The sequence below is a fragment of the Saccopteryx leptura genome, chromosome 8, assembly GCF_036850995.1.
Source record: "Saccopteryx leptura isolate mSacLep1 chromosome 8, mSacLep1_pri_phased_curated, whole genome shotgun sequence".
NCBI classification, from domain to species: Eukaryota; Metazoa; Chordata; class Mammalia; order Chiroptera; family Emballonuridae; genus Saccopteryx; species Saccopteryx leptura.
Window position 1 is genome coordinate 69,455,820 of NC_089510.1, and position 16,219 is coordinate 69,472,038.

Consider the following 16,219-nt stretch of genomic DNA (forward strand, 5'->3'; position numbering starts at 1 on the left):
GCAGTTTTAAGAGGCACTTTATTGCATAAGATCTGGGGACTGTGGCTCTCCCCTTTACTGTACTGAACAGAGCTCAGGGGCAGGTGGTGGACGGAGCAGGAGAGAGCACAGGCAGGCACTTTCTGTGGGGGCAAGGATTCTGGGGAGGGGATGAGAAGCAGTAAGGGGCAGGCTATCACCAACCTCCCCCTTCCCAGCACCAAGAAGCCGGCCCAGGTGGCAGTGACTTGAGTCTGTTGGGGGTGCCACCCCCTGTAGTGGACAGCCCTTCACATGTTTGCTGGGTTGTAACACAGTAGGTGGAGCTGCAGGTTCTGGTCCCAGTGACGCAGCAGCAGGAAGAGACCCCGGGCCGCAGCCTTGAGGGCGGCCAGGTCAAGGCCATCAGGCAGGTGCTGTGCCCGCAGCCAACAGTCGGCCTTAGCTGCTGCCAGTTCCCACTCGCCAAAGGCAGTGGCACAGCGGTGCTCCAGCCATGCAAGTGCCACTGCTGTGGCCCACGCCTGGTCCCGTAGGTCGTGCCCACCCTGCCCTTCTGCCTCCTCCAAGGCCTCAGTGTCTGAGCCTTGCCCACTGTCCATCTGGCCTGGCCCCTCAGAGCCTGAGCTGGGGGGCAGGCTGCAGGAGGCTGTAACACCAGGGCCCAGAAGCGCCCAGGGAGATGAGGCAGAGGTGGGGCTGAGGCTGGCGCGGTGCGCAGCGAAAGGGGAGGCCCGGCGCAGGCGTTCCTGCGGGATGTGCACTGCAGTGCAGAAGGACGCGTCCAGACGGAAGGAGCCAGGTGCCTCCTGCAGCCGCACCTGAGGAGAGAGGAGGTGGGGGGAGAAGTGAGCTGAGACGGTGCCATGGCCCTGGCAATGCCACCCTCCACCTCCCGAGTCCTCACCAAGGGCAAGTAGTCGTGGTCACTGCCTTCACTGTTGCTGTCACTGGCCTGGCCTGCGTTGGAGCTGAGCCTCAGGCTGTCTGGGCCTCTGGCTCTCCGGCAGCCCACGCTGAGCCTCACAGGAGGCTGAGGTGACACGTGCTGAAGATCTCTCCTAGGGGCTTCAGGGTCCCTCAGATTAGACTTAGAGTTGTCATTTTGGTCCGGGTTCGAGCCACCTGCCAGAGAGCCTCCCTGAAGTGCTGCAGTGGAGCCAGTCAGTGCCAGTGGTGATCCCTAAGCCCAGGTGCTCCCTACCACTTCCCCAAACTTGAGTGTTACCTTTACAGTGGACAGCTGTGGGCAAAGGCGCTGCGTGTAGGGGGCCCTGGGAGGCAGGAGGGGTGTCTGGTGACTCAGCTGGCTCTGCGGGGGTACAGAAGACAGGGCTGAGGTTTGTCTGGGAGGGTGGCCAGTGAAGGGCCAGCAGCTGAGAGGTCACCTTGGGGGGACTCTACCTGAGCTTCGCACCTGCAGGACTGAGGGCAGGGCCTCCCTAGTGGTAGCATCCACAGCTACAGGGCAGGTGAAGCAGGAGGGGGCAGAGCTGACCCTGCTGGTCTGAAGGGCTCGGAGCCGGGACCTCCGGGCGTGGCCTATGAAACCAAGGAACAGTTGCTGAACAGGAAGGGTTGCACTCCCACCACCCTCTACAGAGGGCTCTGTAGAAAGGAATCTCAGGGCTCCCATAGCTTTTCTGTCCCCTTTTGAACAGGATGGCATTTCTCAGGGTCAGGACCAGCTTGGACTCCCCAACTTTGACAAGAAGTGGTTAGGCGGTTAGGCTGAACCCTCAATCCATAGCAGGGCTAGGCCCCCTGGCCGCCCAGAAATTCAACATCCTAGACACCACTCAGGAAGCATTGACTGCTGCCTTTTCTGTCCGCTCATTTTAGCACGGTCTAGTAGAACTTTCTGTGATAATGGAAATGTTCTATATTTGCATGGTCCAGTATGGTAGCCACTAGTCATGTATGACAAACACTTGAAATAGAGCTAGCGTAACTGAAGAACTGAAATTTTAACTTGATTTGGTTTTAATAGTCTTCCTGAATGATGTGCTCTTTATGTTGGCACTGAATCCTTACAAGACCTCATTTCCCTCTATTGGCTGCTAAGAAGCTTCCCAATTTTGTGACCCATGCTTGCAAAGGCACATGGTGTGCATCTTTAATAAAACCTGATTCTCCCCTTCCTTTTTCTATCCCTTTTATTTCCCATTGCCCTGGTTAATTCTTTTCCCTTTCAATGTGGGTGAGCCACCTCAAATTGTATGCAAGGTAAGATATAGAGAGTGATCAAACACTATACCTCTGCCTCATATAGGCTCCTTGGGCCCACCGGCAACTCACCCCAGTCAGCTATGGTCTCAGCCCCTCGGAGAGCCAGCTGTTCATTGTCCCGGACCACAGAAGCTGCTGTCAGCCGATGGAGTGCTTGGTCCCAAGCACCTTCTCTTTCACAGGGTGCTGGAGGCAGTGAGCCATCGTCCCCAGACCCCCACAGTTTCTCTAGTCCAACACCCACTTCCCAGCACATAGGCTGCTCCCCACACAGGGCCCGGATCACCACATGGCAGCATGGAGCCTGGGGAGGCAGTGGCACTGCTGGGGCGGCTGGTTCCCCATCAGGGGGCACAGCCGCGAACAGGAAGGGTGGTTCCATCAACATGTCCCAGTCCATGGGGGCTGGGGAGAGCAGGTGTCCTGAGGAGACAATGGCAGCGACAGGGGCAGTGTGGTGCCCTGGGCTCCACCTTCCCAAGGCCTTCTGGGTGTCAGACTCCATCTCTAAGCAACCCTTACCCGAGTCATCCAGCCCTTGTCCCAGCTGCTGCCCTGACTCAGGGCCTGGCCCATCTGGTGCCCCCAGAGAGGGGTGTCGGGGACAGCCAGGGAATGGGTTCACCTGGCCAGGGGGTGAGGAGAGGCTTCGGCCAGCCAGAGCTGCTCTGCGTTGACGGCCCAGCACCTCAGCACTGAGGGCCCCAGCCTGCATGTGAGAAGTGGGGTCCACTGGTCAAGAGATGCAGAGATCCTGGCCATCATGCACATGTAACTGGCCACATGTCCCTTTGTCTGAAACCCTGAACGGCTGCTCACCACCCTTGGGAGAAAGGCCGGGCTCCTGGCCTCTGGCCCCCTTCCCAGTGTCATCTCACTCCACCCTATCTCTCACTGAAAGTTGTTACTCGAGTCTGTTTTTGTTCACGCCGTCTCTCTCTTTGCCCGGCTTCTTCTGCTTACTCCTCTAACTATGGCTCTTGCTTTCCTCGCTCCCTCAGACAGGGTTAGTCCCCTGAACTCGAAGCCCCCAGAGCACCATGTCCCTGTGCTCTCACTGTATGTTGCCTGGTATCATACCCACCTAGCTCTTCAGCTAGACTTGTAGTAACCACTGCACAGTGTATGGCACACAGCAGAGGGTCAGTGTTTGCTGGACATACAGTAAGTGGATGTGGACTGAGTCTCACCTTGACTGGAGCTGGAGGGGGTGGAGGCAGGGGGCAGGAGCGGGAACCTGCGGGCTCCCCCCAGGCCAGGCTGCGGCAGCCCTGCTGGGAGGGGGGGTCCCGGGGAAGGCTGCTCTCGGGGGAGCCGGGGCCTCTGGAGCCAGCAGCCTCACTGCTGCCTGTGGAGCCGGGGCCTGGCTCGGGGCTGGCGGAGCAGTGGGTGAGCACGTACTGCTCCCGGATGTAGGAGGACTGGAAGATGCGCCGCCATATGGCTGTGTCAGCAGAGGGGTTGGGTCCAGGGTCCGTGACGGGGTCTGTCAGAGCATCAGCACCTAAGGGAGGCAGGAGAATGGACCCAGCCCTGGCTTCTCCCACTGCCCATTCCTCCAGCACAGCCATTTACATACACCCAGCGCTCACTCTGCTCCGAGTCCCCAGCAGCGCATGGGCTGGACAGTGCTCCCGACACAGCGCCTGTTCTCAGTGGCTCTGCAGTACCAGTGAGCTCAGTGCCAGGGCTGGTGGCAGACAGCACCTCTTCTGAGGATGGGAACACGGAGCCACCCAAACTCTGCCAGCCAGGTGCTTGGACCTAGAGAGGAATAGTCATTGGGGAAAAACCCAGACTGTAGTTACACACTACCTCTTTCCAAACTGGTTGAAGATGGCTAACTGCAAGAGGCAATGAAGTTATTAAACCAGAAGTGAAAGCCCAGTACTAAGGGCGGAGGAGGCACCTGTGCTGCCCACGGGGTTAATGGGGCTGCTGTGGCTGAGCTTCGGGTTTGGCCCTGAGCTCCCTGGCAACCAGGCAAGAGGGCAAACAGTCCATTTTATAGCTCTCGTGATCAAAAAGGAAGAAACATGCTTAGTTCTTCCAGAGAGAGAAAGATTTTCATAATAAAAATATATATCTCAAGCTCCTATTATGTGTCAAGTATCTTACCAAGAGCCTGCACATTATGACCTCTAATTACAAGAACCCTATGGGAAAAGTCAGTATCAGGAAATGGTCTTAGAGACGTTAAGTGACTTGCCCAAAATCAAATGGCTAGTAGCTGGCAGAGTCGAGATGAGATTTCACTAGACTGTGTTCCATCTGCCTTGAATGTTACAGGAAGTATCGGATAGTGCCTTCTGCAGGGCGCTGTGTGAAGTAATGAGCAAGTTTTGACAAAAATCTCACAGCAGTTGCTGGAGCTGTTCTCTGTGTCTGTGTGATTTAGTGACCTCTGGTAAAAACCAAGGTCAACAGTTTATAGGACGACTTGGTGGAGGACCTCAAGAGGAAGCAGGTTGCATCACCTTGGGGGTCCAGTGTGATCTCTGAGGAGGCTGGAGGTAGTAGGAGAGTTTGGCAGAGAGGCACAAGAAATGGAAGTAGAGTTTGAAGAGATAAAGGGGCTTCAGCCATCCCAGGCCCACCTCCCGCACCCCAGCCCAGGCCTACCCCAGGGGGGCGGGACCGGAAGCCATCCACCCTGAAGAGTGTGCAGTAACCGAGCAGCTGGTCCCCAGGGTAGAGTGCTGGGATCTCCCGGGGGGTCAGCAGCGCCTCCACTGCATCCGGCACAAACCAGTCCACAGAGATGTCGCTCAAAGCAGGCTCCAGGGCCTTCCGCAGAGCCTGCACCAGCTGTGGGGATGGCCGGAGGGAGGCCATGGGAGAGAAAGAGGTGCCACACAGCTGACAGAGCTGGAGGGCTGCCCTTCCCCTGCTGCCATCCGCCCGGCTCTGGCTGAGGGGGGCAGAGTCCGGCTGGGGCCCGTGAATGGATGGCAGTAGCAACAAGCAAAGGGGACTGAGCGCCCAATCCTCAGAGCTGGGTCTGTCTCCGGCCTGAGCTGTGCTATGGGAACGGGGCAAGACTTATTAAGGATAAGACTCAGTACCAGAACACAACAGAGACTAATACGTGGGGGGTTGTCAGAGGCGATGCCCCCGACCTTTAGCCTCCTGACGCATCCCATAGCAGCACCTGTAGCTCCTCCCCTGATCGGCATCCCCAGGGGGAATAGAGATTGGTGGGGGCGAGGAGCCAGGAGACCCCACAACCAGACTGTGAGTTGGGAGAAGGGCTTTCAGGAGTAGGGAACAGGGCCCAGGCTCAAGCTCACCATGGGTTGCAGCCTCTCCCCAGGCCTCGGGAAGTAGGCCCAGCCCCTGCTGAGGGCAGACAGACCCTGGAGCAGCTGGTGACAGGCAGGCCCTAGCCCAAAGGAGAAGCACCTGGTGAAGGAAGGGAAGCAGCTGTGACCTTCAGGAGCCTCTTAGAGGGTCAGTCTCAGGCACCTGCCTCTGCCCACACCATACCTGGCTGCCCCCCTGTGCCACCTCATGAGCTCCAGGGTTTGCTGGGTAGTGACGGCCACAGGCGAGGCAGCAGTGAGCAGGAACAGCTGCCGAGGGTGGGCCCTGTTCTGGGGCTGCCTCATGGCCCAGTCCAGTGCGGCCAGCACATCTGGGGGGCCTCCCGCCGCCTGAAGGGTCTCCACACTCTCACAGATCAACTTCACAGTGTCCTGGGGAGAGAAGGCACAGGCTGGGCCATGCTGGGCTGAGGTGTCTCCACGGGGCCCCCAAATGCCTGCACCACACTCACATCACTGCAGGGCCTGCTCTCTGGGAAGAGCGGCTGCACTGACGTGCCAAACATGGCCAGGTTGATGAGAGTCTGGGGTGGGAGCGACTTCACAGCCAGAACAATGGCATCCTGGGGAGGGACAGGGAGGGCAGTGTGAGGCAGGCCCCCTGGGCACCGGTGGAGAGCAAGGGACACTGGATTGCCTACCTTCTTCAAGCCATGTGTAAAATGAGGGCCTGGATGAGGTAATCTGGGAGAGGCCCTGTGCTGTGAGTGTGAGAAAGACTGTGAGTGAGACCCTGGGAGTGTAAGGGAGACTCTGAGTGTGTGTGCGAGACACTTGTGTATGGGACTCTGGAGGTGCATATGACACTTAGCTTTGGATTAGGTGGGACTGAAGGCAACTTTATGTATGAGAGAGACTCTTGGACTCTTGGATAGAAACGTTTTTGTGAGTATGAGAAAGAAAGAGAAGGGGTGTGTGTGTGTGTGTGTGTGTGTGTGTACATGTGTGTGCACGGCACGCTTGCTGCAGCCCACATCAGACCCGCTGCCCCACTCAACCCCCAGGCCTGCCCACACCGTGCCCCCACAGGCCTTGTGTGCTAAGCAGCTGCCATCCAACAGGAAAAGGAACTCTCTGGTAACTGTGCCCAGGTGTCCAGGCTTGGAGCTCAGGTCTGGGCAGAAGCTCAGCGTCACCACGGGATTCAGCAGGATGTCCTTGTGGAAGCGTCGCTGCAGGAACCACACCTGAGTGTGGGAGTATGGGAGTCCAGAGCCATCCTGGGCCAGGCTTAGTGAACTCCACCCTGGGTTGGCAGCAGGACCCAGGCCGGGGGACTTTTTCTAGCTAATCCACCCAGAGGAGTCATCTTTTTGTAGTCATTTGAATAAAGGCAAGGGCAGAGGCAGGTTGCTGTCTTCGGCGTAAGTCAGACTTAGCACCCATTCTCTGAGAAAGATCCCAGGGAAGCATGTATGGGCCCTTTTGTGGCAATGCTCATCCGCCTTTTGGAATGGTGGTGGCGGCTACTGAGAGGTTTTACTGAGAGCAGAGGCCCCCTACTCATCCCAACATGAGTCTGCACTTCTGTTCCTCATGCTCAAATGCAGCTAGCAGCCAGGCCAGGGGCCAAGTCAGAGCCCCAGGAAATGATACCTGCCGGTCCCCATCACTGTTCTTTCGCTGTAGCCTCTGGAAATCCTGGCGAGCCCTCATCTGGGCCTCATATTCTGCTGAACTCAGGCTCCCGGCCTCCAGCATCAGGTGTGGCTGGTGGGGCTCTGGGGAGGAGGGGGACACAGCTCTGCTGGGGAAGTCCCTGACTCTGGACTCCAACAGCCCAATCCCACGGTCCTGGGAGGACCTTGTAGGTCCAGCCATCCTGCACCACCAGGTCCGCCTCACAGATGACTTGGTCCATCTGACTTGGGGCCCAGCATATGGTCATGAGGCTGGTCAGAGCTGGCCCACTGTGCCCCATTCTCTCACCACTGGGGTGCAGCAGGATCTCCAAGGCCCGATCACAGTGGTGGCCCTCTGCCAGTGTGACACAGATGGTGGCTGCTGAGCTGGCATGAGGTGGGGCATCTGCCCGCAGAGCATGAGATGGGCTCTCCAGGCCTGAGGGACGCAGAGGCAGGGAGGGTGATGACTGCCCTACTACAAGTCCGCACTAGGAACACAAACATCACCTCCCCAGACCATCAGGTTGGGGAGACAAGGATCACGACTGATTCAGCCCAGCTCTCAGACCCTGATCACAGGCTCAGTGAACAAAGAGGGATTTGCCTGCTTTCATGGGCTGGAAGGCAGAATCCCGGCTGTTCCTGGCTGGTCAAACCAGTTGCCGATTTATCATCCTCTCCCACCAGGAGAGGAAACTTGACTTCGTCACGTGGACTGGTCTCACAGTACACCTTTCTCTTCCCGTTGGTGAGTTGGTGAGTCATATGTAAATAAATGACACTGACAAACTAAGGGGTGTGTGTATTGTATACAAGCCTTCAGGGGATGCTCCCACTGTGAGACTAGAGGCTCCTAAGTCTTAGGTCCCTGTCTTCTTTTTGTCCTGTGTTCCTCCCATTCCTAAGCCTTGAATTATTTCCCATCGGCTACACTGGGAGGGGCACCCACCTGCCAGCAGGCACGGCCCAGTCACCAGCATCTCGAAGGAGAAGGTGTATGGGGCAGGGCAGCGGGCAGGGCCTAAGAACACGTCCAGAGGGGCAGCTGGCTCTTCCCAGGCCAGACCTTCCTCCTGAGGGCTGCTTACCCCAAAGCAGCTGGTAGGGCTGGAAGGGAGCACGACGAGGGTCACTGGGCAACCACCAAGGCCCCTAGCCCGTCTGGCTGACTGGACCCAGCCCTTCTCCACCCTGTCCACCTTCAGGAGCACCCTGCCAAAGCCCCCTCACCCGCACTAGACCCAGAGAAGCCGAGGAAGGGACGAAGAGAATCACCATAGGCCCAACCTGTCGTCACAGAGCCCCGGAGGTCTGGGGGGGCCCGGAGGACCTGGGGGGGCCAGTGGGGTGAGCACGGAGGGCAGAGCCACGTGCAACACCCCATCAGGCCTTGAGGGCAGCTCCCGGCTGCTACACAGGGTCACTGTCATGGTGCCGGCTGGGGTGATGAGGCCAGTGGGCACCACCAGTGTGGACCGGGCCTGGGCCAGATCCAAGACAAGATGACCTATGACGAGTGAGAAAAGTGGTCAGAGGGGGCTGGAAGCAGAAGGGATGAGGGAAGACGGGGTGGGAGCAGGCACTGAGTCAAGGGAGCCTGGGCAAGGGTGTACTCTGCGGTTGGGGAGACAGTGGGCTAGTGCATTTTGTAATGCAGGGCGGAGACATGGAATGAGTGACCGTAGAAAGAGGTAGATTGATGGTAAAAGGATTTGGTTGTCATTAGGAAGGGCAGCAGTGACAACACTGATGGAGTGCTGAGGAAAGTGGGGCATGTCCGCACCACACCAAGATCCTGGGGGACCCACACCCTCTGTCCCTCTGCCCCACATCCATTCAACCCTTGAGTATCATGTTCCTAATGAACTATCCTGTGGGCTGACATCTCCCATAGCCTGGGACCCACAAATGCCCTGCTCATGAATAGCAAGGAGTTCCCCACCGCCCACCAGAAGTGGCTCCAGAGTTTTCTACCTGAGAAGATTCGGAGTAGTAACCTGCTTGGAAAATAGCTAGAGGACATAAAGGTGTATCTGCATACCAAGCACACCATTTTACTTAGGTCATGGATTTATTTGGGGACTGGGGTAGAGTGGGGGTCACCACAGCTGCTAAAAGAAAAATGGCCAGGTGTGTACAGTGCAGTCAGGCCTTACATGGCACCAGCCTAATCATTCATCCATTCTTTTGAGAAATGTTTGCTGAATAAAGGGGGGGGGGAGATGGAAGGGAAGGAAGAAGAAAGGGGCTCCCTTCTCAGCCAGCTGAGGCTTGAGCACAGCCGGCTACCATGGAGAGCACACAGATTGCTATGGGCTCTGTCGCTTTGGTAACTAACTGTCTGATTCTGTCCTTTGGTAAGTCTCTTGTCCTGAGGAGCCTGTTTCCTAATTCATAAAATGGGGGCCACTGTAACTATATGTCAAAGATCATCGTGAGGAAGAAATGAATAATATATGCAAAGCATCCAACGTGTAAGAAATCATTGCTCTTATTTTCATCACCTATAAAAGGGAGAACAGCACTCACATTACATACATCTCCGGGTTCAAATGAGGTGATACCAGTGACTGGGCTTTGTCAAGTATAAATAAATCACTATAACACGAGGCATTTTCTTACCACCACTTAGTACAGCTCAGTTCCAAACCTTCACCTCCACCATTGCCCCTGCCCGGAGTGCCTTTCCCTCCTCTCCACTTCACCAGTACTCCTTCCTATCAGTCAAACGCTGGCTCCACTTCCTTCTGGAACATTTCTCACTCCGGCTTCTAATTACCTGCCAGGCTTATGCCAAGTCTGTCCTCTTCTCACCAGGATGGTAAATCCCATGTGCAGAAATCAAGTGAACGTAAAATAAGTAAATAAGAGAATGAAGTGCAAGTCACGAAACCTAACACGGGAGTGGGCTTCCATCCTCACCAGCACTCACTGAACCCCTTTGTGGTGCGAGATACTGGCACTTGGAAATGACCAAAACTCTGCCCCAGGCTCAGGAGTTAATGCTCCAGAGGGGGAGAGAGACGTGACTGCCTGCTGTGTCTGTCTGCCCAGCTGAAAACCTGGGGTCAGACCTGGGTCACAGTCCCCCAGCATCTGGTGCGTGTCTGCTGCCCAGTCTACCACTGTTGAATAAAGAGATGAGTCAATGAATGAAGAAGCTCATAGCTGGAGGGTGTAGGAGGCAGGGCGGGGCGGGACGGGAGCAGGTGCAGGACCCAGAGGGCGGCTGGCGGGGGAGAGGCGACGCGGCGGGGCCCCCCGGACTCACCCTGCGCGCAGCGGCGGGGCGTCGGGGCCCCCAGCGCGGGACCCAGCGCGCGGCAGCAGGCGGCCTGAGAGCGGCGCCGGCTCTGCATCTGGAAGGAGACGCGCCGTCCGGCCGCCTCCGCCTCAAACCCCGACACCACTTCGGCCTCGGCCAGCGGGTACACGAACACGCCTGGGGCGGGGGGCACAGGTGGCACACGGGTCCCGCCTGGCGCCCGCTCCCCGCCTCCCTGCGCCCCCTCCGGGCCTCACCGTCCACCGGCTGCGGCTGCGGGTTGCGGTAGGTGAGCCGGGCCCGCAGGCTGAGGCAGGGCCCGTTGGCGCAGGCCCGCACCCAGGAGTCGGTGAGGGGCAGCGGCGTCCAGCTGGAGGGGCAGTACAGGCCGGGCATGGCGCCTGCGGGGAGCGCTCGGTGAGGGGCGGCCGAGAGCCCGGGGCAGCCCCCGCGCTCGGGAAAGCCCGCTGGAGCTCCAACTCCCGCAGGAGGACGGGACCCGCAGGGGGCGCAGGGCCGGGCGGGGGCGCTGGCCCCGCGGACAGGCGCAGCGGGGAGAGGCGGCAAGGGAGGCGGCGAGGGCGGAGGGCGAGACCCGCATCCTCGACGGTTCCCCGGGAAGCCGGGGCGGAGCGCGGCTCCGGGCGGCGCGGAGCGCGGGGGGCTGAGGGTTAATGATTAACCGGCGCCCAGGGCGTCAGGCGGCCCCGCCGCCGGCTCCTCTCGGGCGGGGGGCGCAGCTGTTCCGTAGCCCGCTCCGGGCTCCCCGAGGCCGCCACCTGTCGGGGGCGGCGCGGGTGGGGAGACGGAAGGGGCTCGGGGTGGGGAGTGAGGGTTCAAAGGGCCACAACCCCCCTGGGCGCCCCCAGCCCGGCCGGGGACCGCGGGGCGGCGCGGGGTGCGGAGCCCCAGGGCCGCAGTTTCCCTCCAGCGCCTCCCCGGACCTGGGCGCTGAGGGACCGCGGGCGGGGCGGAGGGGCTGGGCTGGGAAGAACGAGGCAGGGCAGCGAAAGGAGGGGGGCCCTCCGGAGGCCGGGCCGGGCAGCAGTGGAGGGGCCGGGGGTCCGTCCAGGGCGCCGCTCTCGACCCCAGCAGAGCTCGTCTGGGGGGTGGGGGGGTCGGCTGCACTAGCCGCGGCCCCCGCAGCCCAGCGGCCAGGGGATGCTGCGGGCTCGACCGAGGGACTGTCCCTTCCCCACAGCCCAGCGGCCAGGGGATGCTGCGGGCTCGACCGAGGGACTGTCCCTTCCCCACGGGCAGCCCAGCCTCACCGTCGCTTCCTCTGCGGAGCTCTGCGCTTCACGACGGGACTGGGTACGTGGCGCCGCCTCTGCGACAGGTGCTGCGCTCAGTCCCGGCACCTGCGGGCCTCCGGCTCCAGACTCCCGCAGCGGCCGCTCCGCGTCCACGCAGGGGCGTCGGCCCTCGGGGCGCTGGTCCCGCCCCGCTCGGAAGGGCCGCCCCTCTGGGCCGCCTCGGCCCCGCCCGTCGCTGCGGCGGGGCTGACGCTCCGGGCTCACCCGGCCCCCTCCCCCTTCGCGTGCGGTACCGCCTCCGCGCCGGTCCTGGCGGTTCCAGCCAGACAGGGCACCGCAGTGCAGGGACCGCGTCTCTGCCACCGCACAGCCCCCATCAATGCGGGACTGAGGCCTCCGAGGCCCCACCCTTTCTGTCCTTCAGGAAGTGAGGCGTCTTCCAAATGCGGCAGAGCTGCTCAAGTCTGCAGCCCCCAGCCCTGCAGCGACCACAGCTGCCCAAATACCAGCCTCTCCCCCTAGCCAGGCTTTCCAGGTCTGCAGTGACCCTCCCTCATCACTGCAGCGAACCTATCATCGTTGGACCGCACACCCTAACAAGCCATCCCTTCTTTTGCAAAGAGCCCCTTCCTCACTGCAGAAACCTTTCCTCAACCTGCAGGTATCTTCAGCTTGTGTGATCACTTCAATGACCACTCACTCCAAGCAAGGGTCCCCCACACTGCAGCGACTTGCCCCTGCCGGGAAGCAAGATAGCTTTTCCACCACTGCAGTACTATCTCCCCACTTTTTCTGGGGGTGGGCAGGATCACCCCCTCAGGCTTTAACTCCCTATACTTCAGTTGCCCACCGCCTTGGCAATTAGGCCTTCTGGTCTTCAGAACCTTCTAGTGGCTGCAGACTAAACCCCATTGTAGCAGTGACCTCCCCCCCACACCCCCATCACTGTTATTGGGAGAAACCTGCTTGTAAACAGGTTCCTTGATGTTAGGAGACTTTTCCTACAACTTGACAGTGTTATGCTACAAGAGCTTAGAGGAGTCTGTAAAACCTTTCCCCAGTCCTTGGGGGAGTCTGGGAGCCCTGGAGAAGTGGCCATGTTGGGGGGTGTCAATCATGCAAGCTCTTTTGCAGAGGCCACACTCAGAGTCTGCAAAAAAACTTGAGGAAAGCTGAGAGTAGGGCACAGCAGGTGGGGAGTGGGCTTTCAAGCAAGACGTAGGTTCTTACCCCTCCCCACTTGATCTTTCTGACTCATCACCATCACCACCATTCTTCCCCAGGGGGGATACCCTGACTCCTTGAGCACTTAAGCCCTTAACCACAATCCTTTCCTTTGCTCAAATCATTTAGTATGGTGGCCTATGCTTGGCATTATCCCAGGGAACTTCGTGAATGGAAATGCACAAGGCACTAAAAACATAGACACCCTCACAATGGCCTGGCTTATGATGACACAGTGGATAGTGCGATGACTTGGAACACTGAGGTCACCAGTTTGAAACCCTGGGGTTGCCTGGTCAAGGCATGCACAACAAGCAACCAACAACTACAGTGAAGCAACTGTGAGTGGATAGTCCCCCCCCCCATAAAGTCAATAAATAAAAAATTTTAAATAACAACAAAAAAGACACCCTCACAATGAGGTAGCCCACAGGGAGCTCCAGCTGTATTCTATCCCTGTTCTTTCCACACTATCTGAGCCATGGTGCCATTGACACCTCTCCTCTCTTCTCTGCTAAACTTGCCCCCAGCCTCATTCTGAGTGAGCTTTCCTCTTACAGGCTTAGGGAGAAATAGGTGGTAAGTGGGCAGATGGGCCCTTTAGGTAGTCCAGATCTCTAAGCAGGACCAACCCAGGCTCTGAGGGCTCCTTGGAAGTCCAGGCGATAGCCATCTCCCTGTGGGGGTTTTGTGCTGTCCCTTCTGCAAATGAACCAAGAGCTACATGTAGCCCTCAGGCCTAACATGAAGCTGCAAGGAACAGTTATTAGGGATTCTCAAAAACAGGGAAATGGAAAAAGAGGTCCTTCTCTTTGGTTCTAAGGAGGGCTTGGGTGTACAAAAGTGTCCCAGGAAGATGGTGTTCCTATCAGAGACTGAATTACACACTGGTAGAAGCCAAGCTTTGCTGGGAAGCTGGACCAGCCTCACTGGGAAGGCTGTCTTAGCTGAGGCAAACGGAGATAGAGACAGGTCAGCAGCTCCAGCTCCACAAAAGGAATAAAGCACCCTGCAGGCTGGGGCCCGGCAGTGCAGGCTGTGGAGCACCAGAGAGAAGACAGGCTTAGTAGTAGGCAATGCAAGCAGCGTCTGAGACCCGGCTGAGAGCACTCTGGTGGTAGTGCTTGTGTAGCATGGCAGACTGCTGAGGACAGGAAGGGACAGCTCAGCTCTGGAGAGCCCATAATCATATATTGAGCTTGGGTGGTCTGCTATGTGCCAGGCATAAGGGAGAGTGTGGGCAATACAGAGCTAAGAAGATACAGTCTCTGTCTGGAAGGCTCATACTTTGATGAAAAAGGCTCATATGCTGAACAGAAATAGATTCTCATTTCTCTTTGCCTTTCACAGTACTGAGATAAAGAGTTCTGACCAGTTATTTTGTAGAATGTCCTTCATTTTGGGTTTGTCTGTTGTTTGCTCATGATTAAATTCAGGATATTCACTTTTGGCAGGTATACTATGTAAGTACTGTAGCCTTCTCACTATACCGCATTAGGATATGCCTGTCAGTTACTATTATTGGTGATGTTAACTTCGGCCGTCAGATTAAAGTGTGTAGTAGGGCTCTCCAATAGGAAATATAGCTATAGCTATGTGTGTTTATCTTTTTATTTGTGTATGTATGTATGTATTTATTTATTATAAGGAATTGTCTCACCCAATTATGGAGTCTGGCAAGTTCAAATTTGCAGTGTGGGCCAGTATACTGGAGAACCAGAGTTGATGGTGCAGGTAAAATCCAAAGGAAGTCTACTACAGAATCTCCTCTTGCTGGAGAGGCTGGTCTTTTTATTCTATTCAGGCCTTCAACTGATTGAATAAGGCCCACCCACATTATGAAGAGCAGTCTGTTTAATTAAGTTCACGAATTTAAATGTTAATCTCACCCAAATTCGCCCTCCAAGACTCATGAAATGAACTATCACAGGTAAGGTTGCCAGGTTTTCTCACTGTAATGCTATTTTGTCTTTTTGTGATTAAATAAGTACATTTGTGGAGACACAGTTTGAGTCTATGTCACTATCCCAATCTTCATCAAAATCTTACCTGCACATGGTAGCATCCAATAATGTCCCAATTAGTATATTTTTAATTTATTTATTTATTTATTTATTTCAGAGACAGAGCGAGAATCAGAGAGAGGAATAGATAGGGACAGACAGACAGGAACAGAGAGAGATGAGAAGCATCAATCATCAGTTTTTCTTTGCGACACCTTAGTTGTTCATTGATTGCTTTCTCATATGTGCCTTGACCGTGGGCCTTCAGCAGACTGAGTAACCCCTTGCTGGAGTCAGCGACCTTGGGTCCAAGCTGGTGAGCTTTTTGCTCACACCAGATGAGCCCGCGCTCAAGCTGGCGACCTCGGGGTCTCGAACCTGGGTCCTTCTGCATCCCAGTCCGACGCTCTATCCACTGCGCCACCGCCTGGTCAGGCCCAATTAGTATTTTATGTAAGTTTAATTGAGGTATAATTTATATACAATAAAATTCACCATTTTTATTATGGTAAAATACAGATAAATAAAATTTACAACTAGTGATATTTAGTGCGTTTAAAATGTTGTGAAACCATCACCACTATTTAGTTCTAGAACATTTTTATCACCCAAAAGGAAACCTCATATCCATTTAAAATAAAATCACTCTCCAGCCTGAACAGGCGGTGGCGCAGTGGATAGAGTGTCGAACTGGGACATGGAGGACCCAGGTTCGAAACCCTGAGGTCACTGGCTTGCGCAAGGGGTCACTTGCTCTGCTGTAGCCCCACCCCGGCCCCCATCGAGGCACATACGAGAAAGCAATTGATGAACAGCTAAGGTGCCGCAACAAAGAATTGATGCTTCTCATCTCTCTCCCTTCCTGTCTGTCTGTCCCTATCTGTCCCTCTCTCTGTCTCTGTCAAAAAAAAAGCACTCTCCATTCCCCCTCCTCTCTGTCCCTGGAAACCATATACTATATTCTGTTTTGTGTCCAGCTTCTTTCCCTTAGCATAATGTTTTCAAGGTTCATCTATGTTGTATCATATATCAGTACTTTATTCCTTTTATGGATAAATTATGTTATTGTATAGATATACCACTTTTGTTTATCCATTCATCGGTTTATGAACATTGGGTTTTTTCCACCTTTTGGCTATTGTGAATAGTGCTGCTATAAAATTTTATGTACAAGTTTTTGTTTGAACATCTATTTTCAATTCTTTTGGGTACATACCCAGGAGTGGATTTTATAGGTCATATGGTAATTCTATGTTTAACATATTGAGGTGTTCCATAAGAGTTGAAAAATTTTACAAGGATTCCAATTTTTTCA

General features: G+C 56.1%; 1 protein-coding gene across 1 annotated transcript; it reads right to left on the bottom strand.

The window, feature by feature from the left end:
• Positions 1 to 175: 175 nt before the first annotated feature.
• On the bottom strand, positions 176 to 11,823 carry VWA5B2 (von Willebrand factor A domain containing 5B2). The gene is made up of 20 exons (XM_066347107.1): positions 11,693 to 11,823; positions 10,679 to 10,822; positions 10,428 to 10,598; positions 8,444 to 8,663; positions 8,106 to 8,263; positions 7,461 to 7,592; positions 7,128 to 7,252; positions 6,563 to 6,718; positions 5,984 to 6,094; positions 5,695 to 5,903; positions 5,499 to 5,610; positions 4,831 to 5,016; positions 3,801 to 3,972; positions 3,399 to 3,712; positions 2,731 to 2,917; positions 2,278 to 2,631; positions 1,384 to 1,521; positions 1,208 to 1,291; positions 887 to 1,128; positions 176 to 800 (listed from the first exon to the last, which is right to left on the bottom strand). Exons 2-20 carry the CDS (start codon positions 10,815 to 10,817, stop codon positions 270 to 272), a joined length of 3,741 nt encoding a protein of 1,246 aa, XP_066203204.1. The 5' UTR covers positions 10,818 to 10,822; positions 11,693 to 11,823; the 3' UTR covers positions 176 to 269.
• Between the last annotated feature and the right edge of the window lie 4,396 nt (positions 11,824 to 16,219).